The following is a 27,137-nucleotide window of genomic DNA, read 5'->3' on the forward strand; positions in this document are numbered from 1 at the left end:
CGTTTGTCATGTTATCACAAACTGATTCATTCTCTTGTTCGTTGGCAACAACATCAGCAATAGAGGGCAAGTGGGAAACAGCAGGAATTAGGCTAGTGAACACGCGAATGAACTGCTGCCAGACCGTAAACGTAGGCAACACAAATTTCTAGGAATGTTGATGCAGAAATTCTACTGTTCACTTACTTCCCGAACAAGGAAGTTGGAACATGTGGATTCAAGCAATTTGGCAAGAAAACTCAGTAAATGTGCAATACTTTTAAACCACTGAAGGATTTCAACCAATATTGGATGATGGTGACTTCAAGACTTGAGTGTAGTAATGTCTGTTGTTATGTGGAATGCTCTGTTCATTAATGTTTACCCTTTGTCAGGCCTACACAATGCTAAAACTGTTCCGGCAAATTTGTTTGACATTCAGTATCGTGGCACAGGCGGTGTTATCGATTCTGTTGTTAATGAACAGGGTAGGTTCAATATTAACTTAAATTTTAGATTTCTATTGTTATCAATTAAGTAGCCTTTTATAATTATTTTACTAAATAATTACTTTCATATAGCTGTTGGTGCCAATAGCATTGATAAGGAATCTGCCACTGAGATGTTAGAGAATTATTCAAAAGGAAATCATTCATTAAATGCAACGACGTCAGCAAAACACACACCAACAAACAAATCAACAAACTTTGTTGTTTGCCAGACAACAGCACCGACTGCCTCCACAGTTGTCGAAGAAACTGGAATACTGTTGCGGGATAAATGCCCACAAGCCTATTTTATTCAGACGCTAGTGATTCCCCTAGCGGGGGTTTGTCTTTCTAGACACACAACCAATACTTTCACACAATCGAGACGCAATGCAAACAATCTACAGGACAATGAAATGTACTTCTTAATCAATCATAATACCTTTTTACACGACGGAGCCTAGTACGGCACCCGTATTACAAAATATCTCAGCAAAAAGGGGGGGAATGTTCCCAGTTTGACAGTCCGAACCATACGGGACGCCAAATTACCCCCTAAAATTTCAACACCTCGGCTAGGGCCATTTATTTTTTCTGCAAAAAATAATCACCATTGGCACTATAAAATCGATATTAATTGTTGGAAATGGCTGTAGAGATCGATAGGGATTCAGTTCCTCCTCCAGTGGGGATTTCATAAAGGTGCGAATCGTGGCCGCTAGATGGCGTTGTAGGATGGTGATTATTTTCTGCGAAATAAAATAAATGGCCCTAGCCGAGGTGCTGAAATTTTAGGGGGTAATTTGGCGTTCCGTAGAACCAGAGTGCCCGATCGAGGGGTGTCACAAGTAGTGACATCTAGCAGGGGGAAAAGGGACTTGTCGTAATGCCAGCGGGGATATCCCAGATACCCCATCAATCGATAGCCCTTATCAAGGGCTATCCATTTCTGTGAAAATTACGAGAATTTTCTCAAAAATGAAAAAGTTTGAAAGTTTCATGCTTTTTTTGTGTTTTATCGGTTGGGTTTATAATGGTTGAAGATCGAAAAATTGAAAAAAAAAACAGCATTTTATCTTTGAAATTTTTCCCGTTTTAAAATTTTGATAAGAATTACACAGAAGTAGATACAGCTCTTATCTAGTGCTATCGATTGTCATGAAATCTAGTGAATTTGGTAATTAATTTTCATCTCTAATATTTTTTTCTCTGGTTTCAATTATCGTATATATAGTATAAAGAACATCTCATTAGACAGAAAGTTTATGACTGACAAACTTGATTTGTTTGCTTGAACCCAATTAATAGTGAGTAAACCACGCATACAATTGTATAGTAGGAGCAAAGCTGAATTTCTTTTTATTTTCGCGAAGAAACACGTAGTTTAAACTAGGTATCATTTGAGCAAAACTATTCCACAAATGCATTAAAAACATTGTCAGTTTTCGTTGCAATCTTTGGACGTACTTGATTCCGCTAGATCAATTCCTTCAAACTGAATATCAAAATCAGTGTCACGGTCATCTTCTAAAGTGGTATCCGAATCCGACGAGTCTTCAATAAGCTTGCTCCTGTCTATTGTTTGACGTGTTTCAGTCCCCGGTAAAGGTATGATGCCACAAAATCAAGAGGATGCGTCTTCAAAGAGAGCATCAATTCTGGAATACTCCCTTCGTAAAATGTCCAGTTTTCCTTTGTAAAAAGGTTTCTCGATAGTTGCATTCTTCAGTTATATCTTCTGAAAGTAACTTTTTTTTGTTTTAAACTTAGTCCATTGAAAAAATTCTCCATTTCTAATTTCACTTGTACGATTTCCTCAAGACTTCTCTGATGCAGCATCCATGTGTAAAGGGATCATGTATTTAACCATTCTTCCCTTTACGGAATAATTAAATTAAAAGCGGTTAAAATAAATAAAAAGGAGACGGCTGATCCACAATGCAAATGTATTGGTTACTAAGTCTAAGCTACAGACATAAATAAATAGAGGTGTGACATACCAGTTGGAACAGTTGGGTAGCGTGAGCGGAAAATATTCACTTCACAAGTCAACTTAACTGAGCTTTACCGATACTGTTAAGTCACTAGAGAATAGATTAAGAATGAGCTGAAGAGTAACGAAGAAGAACTGGAAAACGACTGACTATGAGAGGAAAAGTCACGGTCTTTTATATGGAAAAGATGCGGCCGTGACCCGAATAAAGAAAACCATAGGGAAAGAAGGCTCCGTGCAAAAGCCACCCCCGACTGGAGTTGACAGTTCTGTCAACTCACTTAAGTCGAATTTTAGGGAGGTTAAGGGGTACCCATCCGCTCGGATGAGTCACGGAGGGGTGAGAAGAATTATAGTTTAAAGTTGTAAGATTTACGGTAGAAAGCGTGAATTTGAAGTATAAATTAGTATTTAATAGTCCTGTGTTAAAGCCACCCCCGAACTGTGGTGACAGTTCGGACAGGTCACTTAACTAGGATTTAAGTGAATAATTAGTAAAAATATTTCTAAACCTACGGTTATTTATGCATTGGGATCTTAATCTAAAAAAAGGTGGAATGTCTTGGCGCGTGCGGTGCAGGTGTATGAATATTCTAGACGTGGGAACAGGTAGGAAGATGTTTCGGAAGTTTTGTGGCTAGACGAGGGTGCTTCCGTGTTAGTCGGCTGATGTAAGAGCTTCGGGCGATGCAGGTGTCTTTTGGGGAGTCGATGGGAAAAAGGTCTATTCTGTTGCTGCTTGCAGTCTTATGGTAGGTTCAAGTGGAGGCTGTGTGACGAGGGATGCGGGGGAGATAAAGTGAAGAAGCCATGCTTGCAGAATGGGAATTCTGTTACATGACTCCCGGGCCCGTAAGATTACGTCCCGTAATCGGTCTAGTCAAACTTGAGTTTGCAGTAGAGGAGGTAGATATTGTTTCATGTCGATTGGTTCTGAAATGTCCATCACTTCTCGACGTCGGTTTCTTTTATGGGTGGTTTTGTTGAGATTTTTAAGTGTGCAGCAACAGCTCCATATCATCTTGAATACGCCAAACCAACGGAGGATTTTGAAGGCGATGGTGCTGATGATTGCTAGTCCAATGAAGAACATGATAATCTTGAATGTTTCCCACCAGCTCATATAGCTGGTTATTCCTGTTTTTTCTTCTGCTGTAACAATGATATTTCTCATTGCTGTTGATGAATTGATGCCTGTTTTCATGCTTTGTTCGGCCATTGCTGCAGCGAGATCTGCTATGATGTTCATGTGGCTTGTTGTTATACCATCGTAGGCAGGATTAGCCTGTGGTTCATAGTCGTGTGTATTATCGTCGTCGTAGCGGAAGGAAGTAGGCAGATCCCGTTCTGGTTGTAAAAGGGTTGCTTCGGCTTTCTTCCAAGTGTTGTTACGATAGACATGATGTCTTCCATTAAAGTTTACGTAATGGTCTCTCCAGTAGCATGGACTGTATGGGGCAAGTTCCCAGCCGTTTGTTGCGATGGTGAAGTTTTTGAATCGAGGTTGAGGTCCACAGCTTGTCGTTTCGGTAGTGAATGTTATTCTAATGGCTCTGCATTGCTTCAACAATACAGTTTCTCCTTGTGCTTGAAGATTCATGCATTCGGGAAGCTGTAAGATGCTGGCTGCTAGCCATCCGTCGTATTGAGCAGCTGAAGTTGCAAGAGCTCTTTTAGTCCGTACCAATTCGCATTGAGTGTTCCTCACGATTCTTAGAATATCATTTTCTTGTTCAGTCAGTTTGTCGCGTACAAACTGTACGTGTGCGGCCAAACCGACTTGAGTGTTGAGTATTTGTTCCAGGGCAGTTACTGTGTTATTTTTGCTGGTGTTTGATAGAGTTGTCGTTTCTCGTTGAGGAAGTTCGTAGTCGGATTCTTCGCTGTCGTCGTCGAGGTGGGGGATTGAGATGAACAAGTGCTCGTCTCCTATAACTGTGAAAGATTCGTTTTTGTGGCGACAGGCAGTTGTGAGGCATCTGCCTTCTGGTTTAATATGGAATGCCAATTGCTGTTTTTCGTCTTCGAGGCGAAAAGTTCCTGGAGTCGATGTTTTGATGAGAGCGCCTTCTCCGCTGCTGACGAGTCTTGGAGTGTTGTCGAACGCGGTGGCTACTGTAATATCCCAAATGATCGTGAGATGATTGTGGGTGTGAACTCCGTCTGAAACATTTGCTTTTCCGAGAGGTGTTTCGATGATGTCATCGGCTCCTTGTCGAATGAGTCTAGTTTCTTCCATCATGCAATTAATTACATAAGGGGAGACGGTTGAGAACCAGCTTCCAATTGTGGGTGGATCTGGTGTGTGGGTCCATTTATCGTCAGTTAAATTCATTTGAATGTCGTTGCATCGTTTTGTCTTAGCCATAATTGTGCATTCAGTTAATGATGTTTCTAAAGCAACTGTTTCTGGAACTATAATTTGTTGACCGAAGAAATCCGTTGTGATGTGATTGATTTTCATCCATCTTCCGCAGATTGATGCTTGGAATTTAATTCCAGCTCTTCTGTTTGTCCATAACATGTATTCGACTTCTTTTTGCGTCGGTTTCAGTAATGACGGGCAATTCTCGTCATTTGTTCGTAAATGTTCTTTTGCTGATGGATTATCGCAGTTGCAGATTATAGTCTCGAATGCCAATGCAGTGATGCATAATATTGTTGTTAGCATGAAGTACAGCAACATTTTCTGAAGATAAACTTGAATAAGTTTGATGTTGCCGACTACATGATTGTATATGTTCGATGAAATACTATCCGTCATAAGAAATTTCTAGGAAGACGGATTTGATGGGAGGTATATAAAAAAAATAAGTTAGAAGGAAGGATACAATGTAGGGATGGAAGGTAATTTACATTTTCAGAAAATTTAAAGTGATTTTTTTTTTTTTTTTTTTCTTTTCTTGTTTTGTTAATTTTTTTGTTTTGTTAAGTTTTATTTTTGTCTTGTTTTGTTTGTTTTTAGTGTGTTGTGTTTTTGTTTTGTTTGTTGTGTTTTTGTTTTGTTTTGATATACAATATCTCGGAGGAGTGTGGAAAAATGACAGAAAGTGAAAGGGAAATAGTGTACATAAAGAGGTTGAATCGACCGCTAGGTGTCGTGGATGTGTAGTTTGAATGGAAAAATGCAGAAATATATGGGGACTTTTTTTTTTATTATTATTTTTTTTTTTTTTGAATATCGCTTTACTACGCTTGATTTAATAAATATGAGTAAAACTTGGTTAGGGAAAAAACATTTTATGAATGATGAAGGAGAGAATAGTGGAGTTTGTACATATAGTGAAGTTGTATAAAGTGTGGGTGTTGAAATGATCGCTAGATGGGGTATGCGTGGTGTTTTTGGAAGAAACATAGGGACATACTTAGTTTATTAAATTTCGTTATTTTACTTTTATGTATGCTTTTTTCTTAAGGATAAATTATTTTTTTTTTGAAATAATATAATTTGGGAATAATTTTATGTATTTAATTGGAAAAAATATATATTTATTAGAAGAGAATGGAGAATGAAAAATTGATTTGGCAACGTTGGAGCTGTCAACGTCTGCTTTTGTTTGGCTTCTAGTCGCCATGTTTGTGCTGGTAGTCGGAGTTTATTAGGGAGTTGGGATAGGTAAGTTTGTATATGTGTTCCCTGCTGAGATTTCTTATATTTATAGTTTTTCAGTTATTTGTGGAGATTGAGGGTGTGGGTGTTCAAGGAGTATATCCAAAACGGTGAGTTCATTTGGTTTACTGTTATGTATTTCTTTGTTTGTGCATTTAAATTGTGTTTTTTTTTTTTTTTTTTTGTATTTTTTTGAATTTCAGGTTTTGTGTTTTTTCGTTTGAATAGGGAGTATAAAAGGTATTTTGGTTTTGAATGTTTTTACATTTGGTTTAATATGAAATTGCTTTATTTGTTTTAGTAGGTTTCAACAGTTCACCGCTAGATGGCAGTTACTGTTTTTTCTCTTATCTTATTCAAGTAGAAAGGGGAAGTAAAGTTTTTCCCTTATAGTTTCTACAAGTTTGTTTATATTTACATATACATATACATATTGTTGTATGTTGTTATTGTTATATTTTATTTGTTTTATTTTATGTTATTTTTATTCCATTTTATTTTATTTTATTTATTTATCTTTTTCTTTTACTTTTTCCATTTAATTATGTATTTTTTTTTTGTTTGTTTGTTTTATAGAGTGAATTAATAAATAATAACTTCAGAATGTCAAAAATTATATTTGATTTTAAGGTCGAAAAGAACAAGACAAAAAAATTATGGGGAAAAAAAATAATGCTCCTACTGCTGGAACAATTGCAAGCACAGGCTTACGATGCCCAGGAGTAGGCCCATTCCAATGCCGAATGACTTTAAGGTGTCATTTTTTTCTTGGTTTTCGAACCAACGCTGACAAACAAGTTTCCTATTTAGGTCTGATGCCGTATCCCAGTCGTTTGGTTCCGTCGTGGAACCGAAACGGCTAGGTAAGGAAAAAATTTCCCTTTGGCATATCTGATGATTTCGCCTTTCTTTTCTTCTAGGATTTCGTCTTCTTTTTTCGATTTAGCCAAAGCTTCCTCGTAAGCTTTGGCTACTTCTTCTTTCTCGGCGATGGCCTGTTTCTCCTGCTTTTCTTTTAGGCTACGCTCACCCCAAAGGAACAAAAACGATTTTTTTTTTTTTTTTTTTGTTAGGGGAGAAAAATAAATAAAACAAATGAATAAATAAATAAAAATAATAAGGACGATCTAGTTTACTTACTCCCTACAGGCTGCTATATACACCGGGTCATCAGGATCTAGATCCTGATAACGCGGGTCTCCGAACGAGATGAGCTGCCAGGGGGTTTCCTGACGCGAATACGGTCTTACTAGAGATTCTTCGTAGTAGGAGTCCCAATCAGTGTTCCAATAAGAACCTATCTGATTGAGCTCCTCACTCGAGATTGACTCTTCGTCGAAAAAGTTGTTTTCCATTTTAGGAACAGAAAAATAGACTGGCTCTTTTTTTCGAGTGCTTGTTGCTTATATAGCCCTAGCTTTCCCTGGATTAGGCCACGTGTTGGTGGGCCTAAAAAAAAATAGCGTGGCTTGGGTTTTCATAATCATAAGATCTTCCTTTTTCTAATTTTTATTACTTTAGTTTTATTTAGTTTTGTTTCTAAAATTTTTTTTTTTTTTTTTTTTTTTTTTTGTTTGCAAGAACATGTACGCGAGAACCAAGGGCTATAAATATTTACAGACTCTATTATTCCTCTATTAGCCTTTGAGGTTTCCTTACAATCCTTTTACTGCGTTCTTGTTGGACGGTAAAAGTGGGATCAGTTGTTACGATAGTAGGGTCAGGCTGGGAAGTTAGAAGAGTTATTTCTAAAGTGTCATTTTCTGTGTTGTCTTCGTTTAGACGTTCTGTGGCGATTGTATCGTCATTTGCCTGTTGCAGATCGCTATCTGTCTTTGAGAGTTGAGAAGTTTCCATATTACCCTCCGCTAGAGGTCTATTATCTCTGTTTTCTAGAGTTGTGTCACTCTCGAGATCTACCTCGTGCAAAAGATTTTCTTGTTCTTTTTCGATGTCTGGGCAAAATTCGTCTCGCCATATCATGCTGTCGAACATGGGACGGAGTCGGTTGACATGGACTCGTCTTGGCATGAAAGAGTTATCGGCGATGTCGACTGTTTTATTATCGTACAGTTTTATTACTCTGTATGGGCCTTTAAATTTCGAGACGAATTTTCTGCTTTCTCCTTGTGGAAGAACTTTGATATCTATCAATACTCTATCCCCTACTTTATATTCGTGCAATACTGCTCTTTTGTTATATTGCTCCCTTTGTTTTTCTCTTGCCTTTCGATTTTCTTCGCGAGCGACTTGAAAACCTATTCTAAGTCGTTCTAGCATAAGGGTTGTATAATCTGTGGGAGAGTGTGTGGAAAGTGGTACAGCATCGAGAAAGTTGTGGATAGGGAGGTTGGGATCACGTCCATACAAAAGAAAAAATGGCGTTTCTAATGTTGATGAATGAACGGAATTACGATATGCAAAGCATACGTCTCCCATCATTTGTTCCCAATTTTCATGCTGTCCATCTTTTAATTCTTTTCTGAGCATTGTTGTTAACGTACGATTGAATCTTTCGGTTTGTCCGTTGCTAGCGGGATTATACGCTGTCGTTAACCGTTGATTAATTTCTAACGTTTTACATAAGTGGCGAAAAATTGCCGATGTAAAATTCGTTCCTCTATCGGACACTATCGCTTTTGGTAGACCGTGCCTTTGTACTATTAATTTCATGAAACAATCAGCTGTTGTGACAGCTGTTTGATCAGGGAGAGCTGCTATTTCTGTCCATTTCGAAAAATAATCAGTAATGACCATAATATATTTATTTCCATTTGTTGACGGTGGTGTGAAAGGACCCATAAAATCCATTCCCACCACGTCAAATGGTGCTTTTGCTAGCTCATGAGGGTGTAAGAAAGCGCGTAAAGTAGACTTTGTATTGGCTAAACAAGCCTCACACACTCTACAATACTCTTTGATGTCGGCCCTCATAGATGGCCAATAATAATTGTTTTTAACTTTAAGGTACGTTCTTTGATAGGCAAGATGGCCTGATAAAGGTTCATCGTGAAGTTCTTTCAATACTAATGGACGAAGGAAAAGAGGCAAGACTACCTGAAATTTTACTTCGTTTCTCTTTTTTGTTTTGGTGGAAAAATCTTTACGGTATAGCACACCGTCGATTACTTGATAAAATTCAATTTCTTTAACCCAAACAGGATTATTAACTTGATGTTCCTCAGTTAATTCGCCGTTATCTAAGTAATTTCTAATGTGTATGCAAAGAGGATCTTCTGCTTGTTTTAGACAGATCTCTTTTTGTTTGCCTTTTTCCTGAATGACCGCGACTTTTATTCGAGATAAACAGTCTGCGTTTTGATGTACTCGTCCTGGTTTGTATTGTATTCTATAGTTGGTACTTGCTAGTTGTATTGCCCACCGACCTAGTCTCCCATTATTATCTTTTTGATTTTGTAGCCATTGAAGAGGACTATGGTCACTGATGACCAGAAAAGGTTCGTCAAGCAGGTAGTGGCGGAAAGATTTTATCGCAAAGATCACTGCGAGGGCTTCTTTTTCTACAGTAGCGTAATTTAATTCTGGTTTTCTGAGTTGTCTACTGGCATATGCAATGACTACTTCATTACCGTCTTGAATTTGAGATAATATCGCTCCAATTCCATAATTACATGCGTCAGTAAAAAGTAAAAATTGCTTACTAAAATCGGGATATGCCAGAATAGGCTTAGTTGTAAGGCATGTTCGGAGGGTCTCAAAAGCTACCTGATCTTCGTCAGTCCAAACGAAAGGTTCTTTTAAAGCTAATTTATGAGTTTTCTTTGTTAGTGGCTGGGCAATCGAACCAAATCCTTTAATAAAACGTCTATAGTATCCTGCTAGTCCCAAAAAAGATCTGATGTCGTCAGCTGACTTAGGAACTGGATAATTAAGAATCTTATCAATTTTTTCGGGATCTGGTGCGATCCCTTCTTTAGAAATGATATGGCCTAAATAATTTACTGAATGTTTAATAAACTGGCATTTTTTGAGTTTAAGTTTAAGGTTAGCGATTTTTAAAAGGTTGAATACTTCGCGTATGTCTTCTAAATGGGCTTCGAATGTGTCTGAAAAAATTATGACATCATCCAAATAAACTAATGCTTTCTTTCCTAAGACGTCTCTTAGAACGTAATTCATTGTTCTTTGAAATGTTGCCGGAGCGTTACACAATCCAAAAGCCATTCTTTTAAATTGGTATAAATTATTTTCTACGATAAATGCCGTTTTTTCTTTAGCTGAATCTTCTAGTTCTATCTGCCAGTAGCCAGATGCTAGGTCAAGAGTCGTAAAAAACTTTTTTCCGTGTAGTTGGTCGAGAGTGGTATCAATTCTTGGTAAAGGGAATGAATCTTTTACAGTGACGCTGTTTAATTTACGATAGTCTACCCAAAATCGTAAACTTCCGTCTTTCTTTTCTACGAGTACAACAGGTGCCGCCCAGGGAGAGGTAGATAACTCGGCGATGTCTTTATCCAACATCTCCTTAATTTGTCGTCTTAACTCTTCCTGATGCTTCCTTGCTGCTCGATAGGGTCTAAGTCTGATAGGGCTTCTTCCTTGGGTGTCTATACTATGCTTAATTAAACCGGTATATCCTAATTGAGAATCTGTTGTAGCGAAAATGTCTTTGAAATCGTTTAATAATTTAATTAAAGGTTTTTTATATTGAAATTCTACGTTAGAAATGTAAGTGTCGATTTCCGCTTGTTCTTCATTTGGCATTGTGTCATTTTCATCTTTTACGTCAATTTTTCCAATTAACTGACAAGCTGTTTCGACATTGCCCAATAAAATTCCACGCGGTAAATTAATGAGTTTACTTGAAATATTACGAATCAGCAAATTGTATTCCCCTTTATCATTTGTCTCGCCTAAAAATTGATCTACTGTAATTCCCTCCGGTAGCTCTTTGCTAGGAGTAAACAGAAACGGAAAGCCAGGAAGCAATTGATATTGTGACCTACTCATTCTGGCTCTAATGACCGTGCAAGTCAATGGGAACGTCGTCACCTTTTTGACTGAGGTCATTAAATTATTGCTTGAATACAGAGGTGCTCTTCCTGCTTTGTCTCTCGCCAAAAAAATAGTCTTAGTTCGCCCACATAGTACGAACTCATGTTTAAAAGCAGCGTCAACGCCTAAAATGCATGCTTCAGAAATTCCGCTTGTAATAATAAATTCTTGTTCAAGTATATATTCTCCATATTGGACAGGTAGCTTTACCTTCCCTAGGGTCTGTAATTTTCTATTCTGTACGTCAAATAAATCTGTGTCGGTCTCAGCACTGGCCAGTTGCATTTCCGACGGTAATAATCTTTAAACTTTTTCGTGTAAAAGGCTTCTTGCAGCGCCTGTATCAAACAGCGCATCAAATTGAATCTTATCGATAAAAAGGGAAATACGGGGTGCTGAACTATTTTGAATAATTGTAATGTGAGAAATCTGCCGGGTTTTTCCATAAAAAGAGGTTTGCCTACCAACTGACCCAAAGCTGCAGTTGGTACCTAAGCGTTTCCCTGTCCATGAGATGGACCAGGAATATTAGGCTTTTGCTGCATTTGTCTATGGATGCATTCATTCGCTCTATGTCCTATCTGCTGACAAGAATAGCATTTGAGGGGTTGTCGCATATCTGTATTTTGTTCTCGATTGTTTCTACAATCCCTTTTTACGTGGCCTTTCATGCCACAAGCATGACAGGTAGTCAGATCTGACCGTGGGGAATATTGAGATGTGAAGAAGGGTCGGGATGGAGGGTTATTAATCTGGTACCTGGTTGGAGGGTTGCTCACAAAATGGGGAGGTGGAGTATTGTAATTTTGTGGAGTATTGTAATTTTGTCTGTATTGATTGTAACCGTTGCTTGTTTGGTATGAATTTGCTTGTCTAATATTACTATTATTGGAAAATCTGGTTCTGTTACGATCACTGTCTTCTATCAATCGAGTCACTGCTTTTTCCAATCTTTCTACCTGGTCTGCGCTAGCAGGTCTCTGGGGGTTTCCATCTTTTTCAGGGACCTTTTGGGGATACCTGGTACCTGTCGCGAGGGCATTTATGGTTTCAGGTAGTTTCTCTATTGCTTTTAAAATCTCAATACTGGTGGAGTTGTTCTCTACTGCGTTAATAAATTCTCTTTTGTCTTTTTCTTCTTTTTCTCCATCCAGACGTAGAGCGTATTTATTGGTTTCGGCAACTAAGGCTTCGTATGTAGTGAAAGGTTTGTAGCGGACTTTGTTTCTAAGAGTTTTGTCTAACCCTTGAAGAAATTTTTGTCGCAGCATTTGGAGTCGTGTTGTTTCGTCAGTTTTTGTGTCATCTTCCCCCTTGGGGTATCCATGTTCAAAAATATTTTTGAGGCGGAAACCATAATCAAGAATAGCTTCGCCTGGATGTCGTTTTACTTCTTCAAGTTGGGTTTGGAAAAAGTCTTGATTTTCGTTTCCATGGAAACGTTCTTGTAGCAGCCTTTTTACTTCTTTATAATCTTGAGTGACGCTTTCTAGGATATTTTGTAGGATATCATGAGCAGAGCCGGCCATTTTGGTCACCAACATATTCATTTTTTCTTTTTCGTTCCAGTTTGACATAGCGACAATATTTTCGAATAGTTTAATCCAGCGGTCAAAACGAGTTGATGGTCCTCCCGTAAAATTTTGCAGTTGGATGAGCATAGTTTGCGCGCGTTGTCCTTTTTGTAATTCTTGCAGATCTCCTATCGGGATGACATTTGTCACCAATGAATACTGAAGTGGATCCATTTTTATTGTTTGTTTTCTGTGGAATTGCTTGTTGTTTTCTGTTGGCGTCGATTGCGTGACGGGTGGCGCTGGCTGCTTTGTTTTGATTGAAGTTGCGTTAAGTCTCCGCGTGGTGGTGTATGTGGCGTTGTGTGGAATTTGCTGGCTGTCTCGTTTATCTGTAGTTGGTTTTGATTTGTCTCCGCCAGAGGGTGGTTGTGTGTATGCCTGCTGTACTGTGAGAATGGGGATGAGGCTTTCGCAGCTGCTTTGACTTGTACTGTGTTGTCGGATGATAACGTTGTCGTTAAAGTGCGCTGGTCTTCTCGTTTGATGAGGGCTTTTAGCTGCTGTGCCGTGAATTGTACCGTGTTCAGTATTGCTTCCGGAAGATCCGCTAGGTTTTCCAGGTGTGAGAGGAGATTTAAAACTAGTTGGTGGGTTAGGTCTGGAACGGCTGCAAGGTTGACTAGGCGCCGTAGTAGGGATGGGAGTTGAAGAAAATCGTTGATGAATGTCGTTGAGTGAGCTGTGCAAATTTTTTCTACGAGGCCCAAGGATAGGTGACGGAGAATGCCGTGAGGGATTGGATGCTGTTTCTTCCTGCTGCTCTGCGTCTTCGTTGGAGTCAGCGTCTTGATGAAGTGAGTGTAACGATTGGCTTCGTTCAAAAATTTGAGGGTCGCTTTCTGATTTTTTAATGTATGCTCCGTGTAGTCCGTCAAGCGATCGACAAAGATTTTGATAATTGTTGCTGACAACGGCCGTAAGGGGCGTGTGTGGTCTAACGGTTGATTTAGAAGGGAGTGAATTTCGTCTAGCAAGGGCAATAGGTTGGGCAATGGTTTTAACGGTTTCGGGCTTGATAGTTGGGGATAATTGCTGATTGATTTTAATTGCGCAATCAGATAATTTTGTTCGTGAACCGGTAAAATTTGCTTGGATTGTAAGGCTTTCTTGAGTGCAAATAGGGCTAGCCGTAAATGTTCTACAGGTAATGGGGAATGCGGTTGGTAATTGACAGGGTGGGTTAATGACGGCGCGTGCTTCACATATATCTGTAGTATCGACGTGTTGATGTTCATTTAATGAGCTAAGCAAAGTGCTGTCAAAATTAAAGTTGCTAGAATTAGGCGAGGGTAAAGGTTCCTGAATTTCAACTTTATTTATTTCAGTGGCTGTCGGCTGAATTGTAAAGGTTATCTTAGGGTCATTAACTACAGGTAGGGAGGAGGGGAGTTGTGGAGAGGAGCCCTGTAATAAAGCGCGTGGCGGTTTTTCACTGTCACTTTCAAAATCTGAAGTAGATTGGGACTGCCGAAGCCAGTCAATAGTGCGAGCAAGAAGTGAAGGACTATTACTAATAGATGTCTTAATATCTTGCCACTTAAAAGATTTTGGTTTCCTAATAGTTTTAGAATTTTTTAACCCAAGCTGTAATAACTTAACTGTTTTAAGGCTAACAGTTGAACGAGTGGGTCTCTTTTGGTGAAGAGATGGTTCAGATAAATCAAGGTTTACTTTAGAGACAGGTACAGAGGTAAGATTATCAAAGGTGGGCAAAAAAGGTTCAGATCCGTGACGGACAGTACTCTTTATTGGTTTACTAAAAATTTTAGGCTTAGCACCCGTGTACAATGACATTGTGGATAAGTTCAAATACCGCTGCCACCAGATGTAAAGGGATCATGTATTTAACCATTCTTCCCTTTACGGAATAATTAAATTAAAAGCGGTTAAAATAAATAAAAAGGAGACGGCTGATCCACAATGCAAATGTATTGGTTACTAAGTCTAAGCTACAGACATAAATAAATAGAGGTGTGACATACCAGTTGGAACAGTTGGGTAGCGTGAGCGGAAAATATTCACTTCACAAGTCAACTTAACTGAGCTTTACCGATACTGTTAAGTCACTAGAGAATAGATTAAGAATGAGCTGAAGAGTAACGAAGAAGAACTGGAAAACGACTGACTATGAGAGGAAAAGTCACGGTCTTTTATATGGAAAAGATGCGGCCGTGACCCGAATAAAGAAAACCATAGGGAAAGAAGGCTCCGTGCAAAAGCCACCCCCGACTGGAGTTGACAGTTCTGTCAACTCACTTAAGTCGAATTTTAGGGAGGTTAAGGGGTACCCATCCGCTCGGATGAGTCACGGAGGGGTGAGAAGAATTATAGTTTAAAGTTGTAAGATTTACGGTAGAAAGCGTGAATTTGAAGTATAAATTAGTATTTAATAGTCCTGTGTTAAAGCCACCCCCGAACTGTGGTGACAGTTCGGACAGGTCACTTAACTAGGATTTAAGTGAATAATTAGTAAAAATATTTCTAAACCTACGGTTATTTATGCATTGGGATCTTAATCTAAAAAAGGTGGAATGTCTTGGCGCGTGCGGTGCAGGTGTATGAATATTCTAGACGTGGGAACAGGTAGGAAGATGTTTCGGAAGTTTTGTGGCTAGACGAGGGTGCTTCCGTGTTAGTCGGCTGATGTAAGAGCTTCGGGCGATGCAGGTGTCTTTTGGGGAGTCGATGGGAAAAAGGTCTATTCTGTTGCTGCTTGCAGTCTTATGGTAGGTTCAAGTGGAGGCTGTGTGACGAGGGATGCGGGGGAGATAAAGTGAAGAAGCCATGCTTGCAGAATGGGAATTCTGTTACACATGCATCGATCAGGTGATATTTGGATTAAAATGAAAATGAAAAAAAAAAGTAAGTTTAAATTCTGTCATTAACGCTTAGTCTAATTTATACAGCAAAATATTACTTTCAGAAGAAGACTGCCATGGGAAAATTCCATTGTAATAATTTTCAATGGTTACTTTTTCACCCTCGAGTGTTGTCTGTTCATTTATTGTAGTAATTATTGTTTGGACTTTCTCAGAACATTTCTGCAACTGTCTTTCAAACTCAGTCTGCGACTTCGAGCTGTCTGAGAATCATTAATATCTTTGGTCTGTAGAAAGTACACAGATGAAAAGGATGAGATTTGTGAAAAGCTTGATCACATTTCTCACATCTCTTCATACGACAATTGTCACAGGAAATGTAGTACTGCAGAAGTGGTGCTTGACAGTCCGAACACCAAGAAGTAGCAAATGATTTTGAAGACACAAAAGCTTATAGAAAATTTTGTTTGACAGCAGCCCAGTTTTTATAAATCACATTGGTTCTTCGAGTCCAGTCTGACTTTTCAATTTTAGATTCTTCTGGTTCTTCATGAATGAAAGTTTCTTGGCACTCAATTAAATTCACTTGTTCGACAAGATAATCAAGTTGGTTTTGAGTAAGATTGTCCTCGGCTTCATTACTAGATCGAGACTGAACTACACAGCTTTCCAGTGTTTTTGAAGAAATGACTAATGTTGCTTCTGAAATTGCTGCGGTATCTTCATTAAAGGTCTTCTTCTTTTTTTTAAGTGAACAACTTGAACTCTTGTTTTTGTAAAAACCACAGAAACGCATCTCTGTCCCAGCAGATCGACTTAATATTCGATCGTTTTTTCTTTTTTCATTTAGCCTGTCTCCTCTTTCCTTAAATCTAATGAAAGATACAAGTTGTTTTTTGAATTTCTTTGCACATCGGGTCCATTTTGTCTATTTTATTTCTAAAGATAAAAACAAAAAACAAGTGACTAACACTATGGGCGTTCGGCAGTTTGGTCATAAGGAAAAGTGCATCTGCAGCTATGTACTACTTAATACATATGTAGTGAGACTATGTTGTACAGACCAACGAAACGCGGTATAGACCTTATTAGTATCTCTAAGTATGGGTCAAGCCGACCCCCTAGCGGCGCGTTGCAGTGTGAAGGGGTGCCGTGAACAGCCGCTTTTTATTTGGCTCGCCCGATGTGGTTGCTCTCTAGGCTTCTTCTTTTTAACCCGTTTTTGTCCCTTTCTCCCCCCCCCCCAATTCCCACCCCGCGCGCCTTTTTGTCGCCCCCTCATAAGCGCGCGTTTTCTCTGTTTAACAGAGAAAAGGGCGCGCGGGGTGGAAATGGGGGGAATTATTGAAATTTTACTTATTATTTGGGGGGCCGGATACCCGTAAACCGTACCGACCTACCTGAAAATTGGCAAATCGGGTAACTCTTCCAATGGGTATTTTTTAAAGCATCATTTTTGAAAAAATGGACAGATCTTATAAAGATATATCCATTCCTAACCTTTTAAAATTTTTAGAATTATGGTTTTCCCGATCATTACCTGATCGGGTTTTGGAACCGCCAACCCAAGTGCCTATGGCCCAATTCACACTAATTTAAGAAAACACACCGGTACTTAATTCAGTCTATTATATAAAATGAAAAAAACAATTGATATTGTCGCGGGTGAAAAGGGATATTGGTTATCTCTTCGCAGATATGAGTCATCCGCTCCTTGGACAAAGCTGCGATCGTGGTGAAGAAATTATCGGGAGAAGTCCACTCTAAGAAAGATACGCAGATATGCAGTCCGGAAGGGGAGTAATTCGCGCGACGGTATAAAACGCTGCCTTGAATCTGCGTTAGATGAGTCTCCATCGGGTGAGCTCCCGGAGCTAGGCTCCGTAGGAGTAGTTCCCTGGAGTCTTCAGACGCTCTCCGAGTTTGGTATGGTCATCCCTTATTGTTACTAGTTAAAAGTGAATAATTGTCTAGAATTTAAGTCATCACTTGTTGTATTCGTGTATTCTTGTTCCAAATACAACTCGTGTGACAATATAAGTAAAAATGTTGTATTTGTAAAACTTAACAAACAGCAAACAATAAATGTAAATAATATAAATACACAAAGAAACAAACAAATCAAAGCCCGAACTCCACTCCCACGGAAAACCACGCTGTGTGTATCAGGAAAATGTGGGAGTAGAAAGCAGAAATACATGGAAGGGTGTAAGGGTTGAGAGAGCCAATCAGAGGGCCGGGATAGTCCCACTGGGATGTAGCGGTGACGGTCTCAACCCTTCGAGACCGTCTCGCCATGGTCTAACATTAGAGGTCCCAGAACTGTCGTCTGCTAGGCCTGTTTTGGGCTGTTCGTCTGCTATTTCCGCGGACAAATTTTGGGGCACTCGCTAGGGGCGCTGACTACCCGGATCAGTCATAACATTCCCTCCATAACGTTGTCAACAATGGGGAAAGTAGTCGCTTATGACTGTTTTTCGCGCTGTTTTCTTCTGTATGAAAAATTACAAAAATTTACTTAACAAATAAAGGAAACCTGAATCAATTCCTCTTTGTATTGTTAAGAAGCACAAAACAAAATTGTTCGAAAGTAACGAATTTGTATTGCCACGGCATAAACTTTACACTTGTTTCACAAAATAAGACCTCACAGACCGTACCTCTAGCTCAAACGGTTCTCCAACAGCAACGCCAAAACTGCAGGGGGGGCCTTTTATCGTTCAAGAGGGCAGGGTTGGTCAAGGGCGGGGCAATCAGGTCAAGGTAGGGAACAATATTCTTACAAAGTACATGCCCGCGCATTCTAGCGGTCAACTTAACAATTACATGAATAGATTTTGACATTTCATAACACTCGGCCATCCTGCAATTTCAAGGCTCCTGCCTTGACGGATCAATTTAATTGTACGTACATTTCATAAATTAAGGCCCTTAAATGCAATAAATACTTTTATAAATTAATTTAAATTTTGTAGTCGCCAAGGAGGTGGGTAAGTTTGTCTTCCGGCTTGGGTTACGGTTCCATCGGGTCGTGGCGTGGGTCGGACGGGTTGGTCGTCCGGGTTTTCCCTGTTTTCGTTCCCATTGTCCCCGGGTTTGTTCGGATTTTGAGCGGATTTTGTCGGTTCATGTTCTTCTTCGGTATGTTCGTCCTCTGTGTCGCTTTCCGAGTCCTCAGGTCACCATTCTGTTTCATTAGGGGCACGAAACGGCCTTATCTGAGCGACGTGCGCATTAAACCGACGCCAAATTTGCCTCTTTCTTCGGGTTGGAGGATCTTCGACCAGGTAAGTAGTGGGGCAGACTTTCTTTACTATTTCAAATGAGCCAATGAATTTTGATAGAAACTTCTTCGTCATTCTTTTTTTTCGGATGTTCCTCTGGACTAGGACCAGGTCGCCTTTTATATATTGTCGACCATTTCTTCTGCGTGGGTCGAGTAACCGCTTGCTTTGATTTTGGGAATCTGAGATTAATTTACTGGCTTCCGCTCGCCAGCGAGTGACTCGTCGGAAGAACTGCTTGACTCTTTCGGGTCGTTTGACTGGCCAGGGGAAGGCGTTTTCTCCCGACAGGACCGGTGTTCTTCCGTATATTAACTCGAACGGGGAGCGCTTTGCGGTTGACTGCCGGGCTGAATTTATGGCTAGCGTTGCCATAGGAATATGGAGGTTCCAGTCATTATGAGAGAGGTTTACTTAGCTTCTTATGGTGGATACTAAGGTTCTGTTGGCCCTTTCGACTTGACCGTTTGTTTGTGGTCTTTCTCAAGTTGCTTGGACATGTTGAATGCCGGATTTTTCCATTTCTAGGGCGAAAGTTTCTGAAGTGAACGCGGTACCTTGGTCCGTAATGATCCTTTTCATGATGCCGTACTGAGGGATTTGGTTGAGGGCGTCCACAACCCCCTTGGTTTTGACGTCAGGACATGGAACAGCGATTATCCATTTGCTCAGATAATCCATCATTACTAAGGCGTGTACGTTTCCTCGAGGAGTTGGTAGGAAAGGCCCAATATGATCCATCCCTAAGGTGTGGAAAGGCGTGCTAGGGGCAGGTATAGACATTAATTTGCCTTCCGTTCGGCCTGATATAGGTTTGTTGAATTGACAGACTCTGCACGAAGATACATAAGCCTTCACTGACTTCCAGGACCCTTTCCACCAGTAGCGTTCTGCTAATTTGTGATAGGTTTTTTCAATTCCCATGTGGCCTGCAGAAGGATCGTCGTGACAAGCGCTTAGCACCTCCCGTCTAAGAAATGAAGGGACCACCAGTAAAAGTTTCCTTCCAGCCTGACGGTTTTTTCGGTGTAGCACATCTTTTTTCAAAGCGTATGACTCGTTCGCAGCGGCTCCGTCTTCTCTTAACTGCATTCTGATGAGTCTTGTTGCCTTATCGTCGTGTTGAAGGAGCGCGATTTCTTCGGGAGGATGAAAGCTTCCTACCGCGGCACAGCACATGGCTTCCGGAAGATCCGTTTCCTCTGGATCTCCTACTGGGAAGCGAGAGAGGGCATCTGCGACGACGTTCAGGTGGCCTTTGATGTGTTTTATCTGGATTTGAAATTCTTGTAGCGCTAAGATCCAGCGGGCGTATTTCCCGTCTATGTCCTTCTTTGAATAAAGCCATTTCAATGCCGAGTTGTCCGTAAAGACGGTGAAGTTTCTCCCATACACGTAGGGTTTTAGCTTATCCAAGGCCCATACTAGAGCGAGGCACTCTAGGGCATTACTATGGTAATTCATTTCTGCTTTAGAGGTCCTTCTACTGATAAAGATTATCGGCCGTTCGACCTTCTCTTTCACGCGATTTAGGACTGCCCCTAGACCAAATTTACTGGTGTCGGTTTTTAAGATCAAATCGCCATCATCATCATCGTGGGTCAAGGTCGGCGCTGCTAGGAGGGTATCTTGTAGTTTCCTCATAGCTATTTCGTGTTCTAGTTCCCATTTCCAGGGCGCTTCTTTCTTCAGCAATTGATGCAGAGGTGCCGCTATAAGGGCAAATTGACGGATGAATCGGCGATAGTACGAGGCTAATCCGAGAAAGCTTTTCAAGGATGAGACATCCACGGGCGTAGGGAACTTGTTTATGGCTGCAATTTTCTGGGGGTCTGGTCGGAGCCCTTCGCCGTCCACTAGGTGACCCAAAAATTTCACGTGCGGGACGCAAAAGCTGCATTTTTCTACATTGAGCGTTATGTTGGAGTTCTGGAAGGCAGTGAGAACCGCTTCTAGCCGCATTTGGTGTACCTTAAAATTGGATCCGAACACCAGGATGTCGTCTATATATGCTAGACAGTGTGTCCATTTCAGATTGAGTAGCGCATGGTCGATTATTCTGACGAATGTCGCAGGAGAATTGCAGAGCCCGAAGGGAAGATATTTGAACTGGTAGAGGCCATCTGTAGTGACAAATGCCATTTTCTCCCGATCTTCGGGGTGTACCGGAACCTGCCAAAATGTGTTCTTTATGTCCATAGTAGGGGAGACCGGGGCTATATGGGACAGAAAAATAAAAACTAACTTTAAGAATTTTTACTGAATAAAAAAATAAATTATCATTAAACTTGTTGTATTCATGTTAAACCTTATCATGTCCTCTATTTAAAGATATTTTTAAAATATGGTTTTGTCCAATACACAATTCTCTAGCAAATTATTTAATGAAAGACCTTTTTTTGTTGAACACTAAAACATTACGGGGTTACCTGGGACAGCTCCATAAAATTCTTTTTTATCCTAAAATAATTAGATTTATTTAATATTATTATAGCCATTCGATTACGAATTATATTTCGCGTCGGGTAATGTGTAAAATTTATCGAAAATAAATTGTTACAATTAAAAAAATAGTTTTAAACTTTTTTTTCTTCAAAATTTTCCTTTTTTGTTATGGGGGTTGGCTTTAGCTGCAAAAAGGGAGGGATTATTTTTTAATCGATAGTTACATGTTATAAATAGCTAATTGTAATTTAAATTTAATGTAATTTAAATGTACTTCGTCCCAAACAACCCCAGTCTCGATGTCCCAAATTGCCCCGCAAAAACCACTTGACTCATTTTACTTATTACACCTAAACGATAACAGCTACACAAAAAAAATCTTAACACAAAAAAAAGGAGAATGAATTTCCTTTTCAATGTTTGCTTTGGTTTTTTTATAACGTATTTAGAAAGTACCCTTTATTTGTTTTTTTTTATGGGAGGGATTTCACTCAAAATGGAATAAACCCGATTTTTCCCTCCATCTCCTAAACAAATTATAAGATTTTAATAATTTTTTTTGTCAACGTGTGTAACAACATTTCACATGTTTGGCTAAAAAATTAATATTTTCAAAAAATGGGAACATGCCAAAAACGGCGATGTCCCACCTAACCCCTGTCCCAAATAGCCCCGGTCTCCCCTACTAAAGATCGCCGCCCCGGCTACCCTTTGGATAAGGTTGTTGGGTCGGGGCATTGGATATACGTCTTTCTTAGTGACTGCATTCAGCGGTCTATAATCCACACAAAACCGTAGATTACCGTCCTTCTTCTTGATTAGCACCACGTTGACGCTCCATGGGCTGTTGGATGGTTCGAGGATCCCCTTGGATAGCATGCTTCTTACTTGCTCGGTTATTATTTGTCGCTCGTACATGGAGACTCGCCGGGGTCGTGCGCTTACGGGGCGCGCGTCTCCTGTGTCGATGCGATGAGCGTGCTTGGCGTCCACTCCGATCTTTCCTTCATTGGAGAAGCAACCGGCGTACTTATCGAGCATTTTATGAAGAGCGACTTTATGTTCCGCCGTAATTTTCACTTGATTTGTCATTTTTTTCTTTATTTCATCTGGCAGATACGTATTTTCTTCTCCTAATGTCCCACACACCTCGTCCCTGTTCTCCGATTCATCGTCGACGCCCCATGGGTTGATCCGGGTTAACTTTTGACCCTTTTCGAGCATCAGGGGTTCGTTGGACAAGTTTGTTACTGGTACGCGAACATGTTTGCCCTCCACACCTACTAGACAGTGCGGAACTATCCATTCTTTGTTGGGAAAGGCTGAGTGAGCCCTTTCTACCATCATTGTCTCGCTAGTAGTTTCTTCAATGCTTACGTGTACAAATTTCATCGTTTTGGCCGGGATGACGCATGGCTCCATCACGTATCGTTTGGCTCGTGTAGGAGGCATCGCGGGCGAAAGAGTGATTGCTGCCAGCATTCCATTGCCATCGCCCGTTTTTTCTTTCTTGAGTTTTTCGTCCGTGTGGTTGGTAGTTGTCTCAGGAAAGATAATGGCTTCCATTTGACACCGATCCTGGTGGCTTGGCCTCACGCCGACGTTGCTTTCCCCCATCCAATCGACTCCTAAGATCAAGGGAAACAACGCCTGCTCTACCACCCTTACTTTTTGCAAATCCACCACTCGGTCTTTGAATCTGACCGTTAGCGGAATTTCTCCCACTATTGGGACGCGTTCTTTATTGAAGCTCAATAGAGTTCCGCCGACTAGAAACTCTTCTTTTAATAAATGTTGGATCATCTTCTTCTCTATTACGCTAAACATGGCCCCAGTGTCGACCATAGCTTTCACGGGCCCCACCCTGGCGATGTGAACTTCGATCAGCGCCAGGTTGGTGGGTTTGAGGGATTTTTGTTCATTTATTGCCGCTCCTGCCTCGACGGGGCGGCTTGCCCGTTTTCCGAATTCGCAGCTGGCTTAGGGAAACGAGCGTTCGGTAGCGGACAATCTCGTGCAAAGTGGCCAAATGCATTACAATTGTAGCATTGAATTTCGTTTTTGATCCCGGCGATCGACGTTCGAACGTCACTTGTTTTAGTGCTGGTTTCACTGGCCCTGGTGAGGTGGTTTGATTGGCGGCTCGGGTTAGAAAGGCTACCTGATTGGCAAGGGCTTCTATCACCTGCGTTAGCGAGCGGTTATCGTTGGTGTTTGGAGGAGGAAGAGAAGCAATTCCAGTCATGGCTCCTGCTGCATCCGTCGGGGATACGGTGATCGCCTCTAGCCGGCGTAATTCGACGAGAAAGTCGTTGACTGTTGCGGGCGGATTTCCCATCAGGGAAATCCGCCCGCACCGACTGCACCGAGCGTATTTCTGGACGATATAATCCGCGAATGAGATAAGGGGTCAGTTCCGCATCGTTAATAGGAATGGCCCTTCGTCGGCATAGTTTGACTTTGTCAAGAACATATGCGGAACCGGTTTCATTCGGCAGTTGTTTTCTCTCTTCTACCAGTTTTTGCCACTGGCTTTCGGTTAATAGGATTTCGAAGGTTCCGCGCAAGCTCTCTATCCAATCGTCCCACTGAGGTAGATTTATGCCAATCTCCTCGTGCCAGGTGAGAGCCTTGCCGAATAAAGAGCTTATGGCTGCTCTCCTTTTATCTGTGTCTTGGCAACCTTCTGCTAAGGCTTTACGATTAATCAGCTGTAACCATGCTTGAAACGATTCATTATCTGATCCTGCGTATCTAATGTCGGAGTCTAGCATGGTCCGGATGATCGCGGCCGGGGCTGGGGTGGCGACAACGGCTAAGTTTCGTCTAATGAGATCTGGAAATAGTATCTTAAGACACCAATGTGTCGATTAAGGACCAACACTGGGCTGTAAGACACTATATGTGTCGATTATACCGAGTTGGGTTCATCTAAGACACCAGATGTGTCCTATGATTATGAACTGGTCTTTCGAAACACGACTGAATTAATTGAGGACCAAGCGAAGTTATTAAGACACTAAATGCGTCAATTAAATGTGGCAACTGGTTTATTTGGGTGCAAGATGTGATACACTGGGTTAAATATGTGTCAATTACGAGATTTTCCTGAAACAACAATGGAACACTTAGTCGAGAAAATTGATCTTCATCCGCATCCTCTCTATCTCTTCTTCTTCTTCTTGCTTCTTCTTTGCCACCTCTGCAATCTTTAGTCTTTCACACCTTTCCTTAGCTCTTCTTTCTTCCCTCTCTGCAACGGTCTCCTCCTTTTCTTTCCTTATTGGCAGCATAAATTTCACCTTCCCATGCAGGTTTTGTTTCTTCTTTTTAGCTCTTTCCTTTCTTCCTCTCTCTCTTCTCTCCTTTGGGTCTTTTTCTTCTCTTTTGCTTTCTCTTCTTCCTCTCTCTTTCTCTTCTCTTTCTTTTGCCTCTCTGGCCCTTCTTTCCTCTATTGCCCTTTGCCGTGCGACCTGCTCGAGCTCCCTTTCTCTTCTCCTTTGGATAAATTTCCGGACTCTTTCTTCCTCACATGGGAAGTGATTGGCTGAATAGTAGTTGTGGCAAGGTACCTTCTGGTTGTCTGGAATTCCTTGCTCCCTGACTGGTGCTGGTGGATTGGGGGTGACGAATGGAACAGTAGATGTAGTTGGAAAGATGGGACCAACAGACGGACCAACGGTAACGACGCGACGAAGGGGCAGATCGGCAGAAGTAAAAACCACAGACCTTTCAGAAACGATTGGGATTGAAGAAGTCGATTGGAGGGCTGCGGCGACTGCTGCTTCACGTTTTTTCCTTTCTTTTTCGAAGGTATACCGATTGCGCCTCCTCTTCTGTCCTTCCGTAAGCTTTTTCTTCTTTTTCCCTTTCCCTACTGTCCCAGGGTTAGGTATCGAGCTTGAAAAGATCAGAGATATGGGTTAGGTATAAGTTAATGACTCCAAACGAGTCAGTTAACAAACACAATTAAGTTAACAACTCCTATGAGTCAATTAACAAACACAAGAAAGTCAATAACTCCAAATGAGTCAATTAACAAACACAAATAGCTTAATGACTCCAACGAGTCAATTAATAAAAACAAATAAATTAATGACTCCAAAGAGTCAATTAACACACACAAATAAGTTAATGACTCCAACGAGTCAATTAACACACACAAATAAGTTAATGACTTCAACGAGTCAAGCCAAAGCATCTTCTAGGTATATTGGTATTATGTTGTCCTTTGGATATTTTTCGATCACTTAAATTTTCTACTCACAGACACTGCTACAAGAACAAGAAATATTCATCGACCACTGACAACTTTGAGTACAAATCAAGGTAATGAACATTTGTCTTTGATTTAAGTAAAATTTGTTGATTATGACATGTTACTTCTCTCCTTCAGTTGTGAAGAAGAAACATTATTCAAGATCAAAGAACATTTCTTCCATTTTGGGTTTTCCATGTAGAGAATCCTCCGCTGTTGTCTCAAACAATACCACCACACAATGTAGCTCAAATCCAATTGACGTGTCATTGCCACTTGACTCTGCCAACATTTCTATTACGTCACAGCCAGAAAGCCCACATACGATAGAATTAAATGGCCATTCAACAGATGATGTGCCTTTTTTTGAGTAAGTTAACCTGGCTGAGGCTTCTGTTGGATGTAATGGTAATTGCATCTTGTCTTTAACTTCATGGTAACTTTTCCCACTAAAAGTTTTTTTTTACGATGTAGATGCAGATTCTGCCATAGATGCACTTGCCTTTCAATATTTACAAAAGAATGTGAAACTTCCATCTAACTCTTGGAACTGGAATTATAACGGCAAAACCGCTGCCTGCATGACATGGTTGGATACCAATGATGGAAATGTTGTGATAAAGACACTAAGAGTTCTATGAACAACAAGGTTGTCCTTCCACATTGGGGGTAAACTAATTTCACTGCCGAATGGCAAATGTAGCTATCGCGACTATGACGAACAAAGTGGATTTATCAAAACCCTCGACCGCCAGAATGTGTGCAAAGGAATCGCGAATTCTTTGGTAGTGAACGTTACGGGAAAATTCGCTATTTCAAGGGATGGCGATGTTTCTCGGTCGTCACGCTGTAGCTCTTTATCAAATGTGAACAGTGAGCTTTGCACTGCATGTTCGAAGGCCCTGAGGTACATCAGGAAGAGAAGCGTCATTAACAAAAATAGAATGATTTCAAAGAGGAAGCTGGCTGTGAAGAATAAAAAAATTAGGCGAATGAAGTCACGAGAAGTGGTCTGTAAAGCATGCTGAATTGTTATATGATATATAAAATTATTTCATCGATACGTTTCTTTACTTTCAGGTTTTTGCATCGGAACTGAAATTAACGCGAAACAAGTGCCGCGCGTTAACGGTGAATTTAAGGTACAACAGTTTTGAAGCTGTAATTAATAAGGCCACTGGGTGTCCGCCTTCGAGATTTAGTTGGGCATACGTCAATGGCTGAACCGGGCTGAATGGTGAAGTGGCGCGCTATTGCGCAATTATTCAATTTAAAATACAGCAACGGGATAGCCTAGTTTAAAACCAAGTACCGGTTAGGTTGATCAATAATAAAATAATAATATAAAAACAATAAAAGGCCCGCGATGGCTAAAATAAGTGAAATAGTTGTAGTGCGAAAACGCTACGGTGGGTTAGGTTAGGTTAGGATCGCACATTTCCTCGTTGCCTTTGCCACTAGATGGCACCACACGAATGACTGATTGTACAAGCAGTTTTCACGGCTGACTTCATTGTTCTTAAAATGCTAATAAAACAAATGACAAAAGACAGCCGCGTACGATATTTGTAAACAAACAGTCAAACACAAAATAAAAGTTATAAAATGAACACAAACACCAACAGATTTGAAATTCTGCTCAGACACGTAGTTTAATACGGCGAATCG

General features: G+C 40.5%; 1 protein-coding gene and 4 long non-coding RNA genes across 6 annotated transcripts; 3 read left to right on the plus strand and 2 right to left on the minus strand.

Moving 5' to 3' along the window:
• Nucleotides 1-6,006: 6,006 nt before the first annotated feature.
• Nucleotides 6,007-6,598, plus strand: LOC123473851. Of its 2 annotated transcripts, none has more exons than XR_006648171.1 (3): nt 6,007-6,180; nt 6,274-6,310; nt 6,372-6,598. It is a non-coding gene; the product is annotated as an uncharacterized LOC123473851 (long non-coding RNA). The 2 variants fall into 2 exon arrangements; XR_006648172.1 differs by having other exon boundaries at nt 6,375-6,598.
• A 100-nt stretch (nt 6,599-6,698) lies between these two features.
• On the plus strand, nt 6,699-7,217 carry LOC123473852. Its single transcript, XR_006648173.1, has 3 exons — nt 6,699-6,824; nt 6,881-6,933; nt 6,991-7,217. It is a non-coding gene; the product is annotated as an uncharacterized LOC123473852 (long non-coding RNA).
• LOC123473849 lies at nt 6,820-7,425 on the minus strand. The gene is made up of 2 exons (XM_045175393.1): nt 7,211-7,425; nt 6,820-7,090 (listed from the first exon to the last, which is right to left on the minus strand). Exons 1-2 carry the CDS (start codon nt 7,423-7,425, stop codon nt 6,877-6,879), a joined length of 429 nt encoding a protein of 142 aa, XP_045031328.1. The 3' UTR covers nt 6,820-6,876.
• A 10,092-nt stretch (nt 7,426-17,517) lies between these two features.
• LOC123473854 lies at nt 17,518-18,654 on the minus strand. Its single transcript, XR_006648175.1, has 2 exons — nt 18,143-18,654; nt 17,518-17,974 (listed from the first exon to the last, which is right to left on the minus strand). It is a non-coding gene; the product is annotated as an uncharacterized LOC123473854 (long non-coding RNA).
• A 6,752-nt stretch (nt 18,655-25,406) lies between these two features.
• Nucleotides 25,407-26,641, plus strand: LOC123473850. Its single transcript, XR_006648170.1, has 5 exons — nt 25,407-25,419; nt 25,481-25,540; nt 25,608-25,877; nt 25,944-26,479; nt 26,550-26,641. It is a non-coding gene; the product is annotated as an uncharacterized LOC123473850 (long non-coding RNA).
• Nucleotides 26,642-27,137: the final 496 nt, after the last annotated feature.

The sequence above is a fragment of the Daphnia magna genome, linkage group LG6 (assembly GCF_020631705.1).
Source record: "Daphnia magna isolate NIES linkage group LG6, ASM2063170v1.1, whole genome shotgun sequence".
NCBI lineage: Eukaryota > Metazoa > Arthropoda > Branchiopoda > Diplostraca > Daphniidae > Daphnia > Daphnia magna.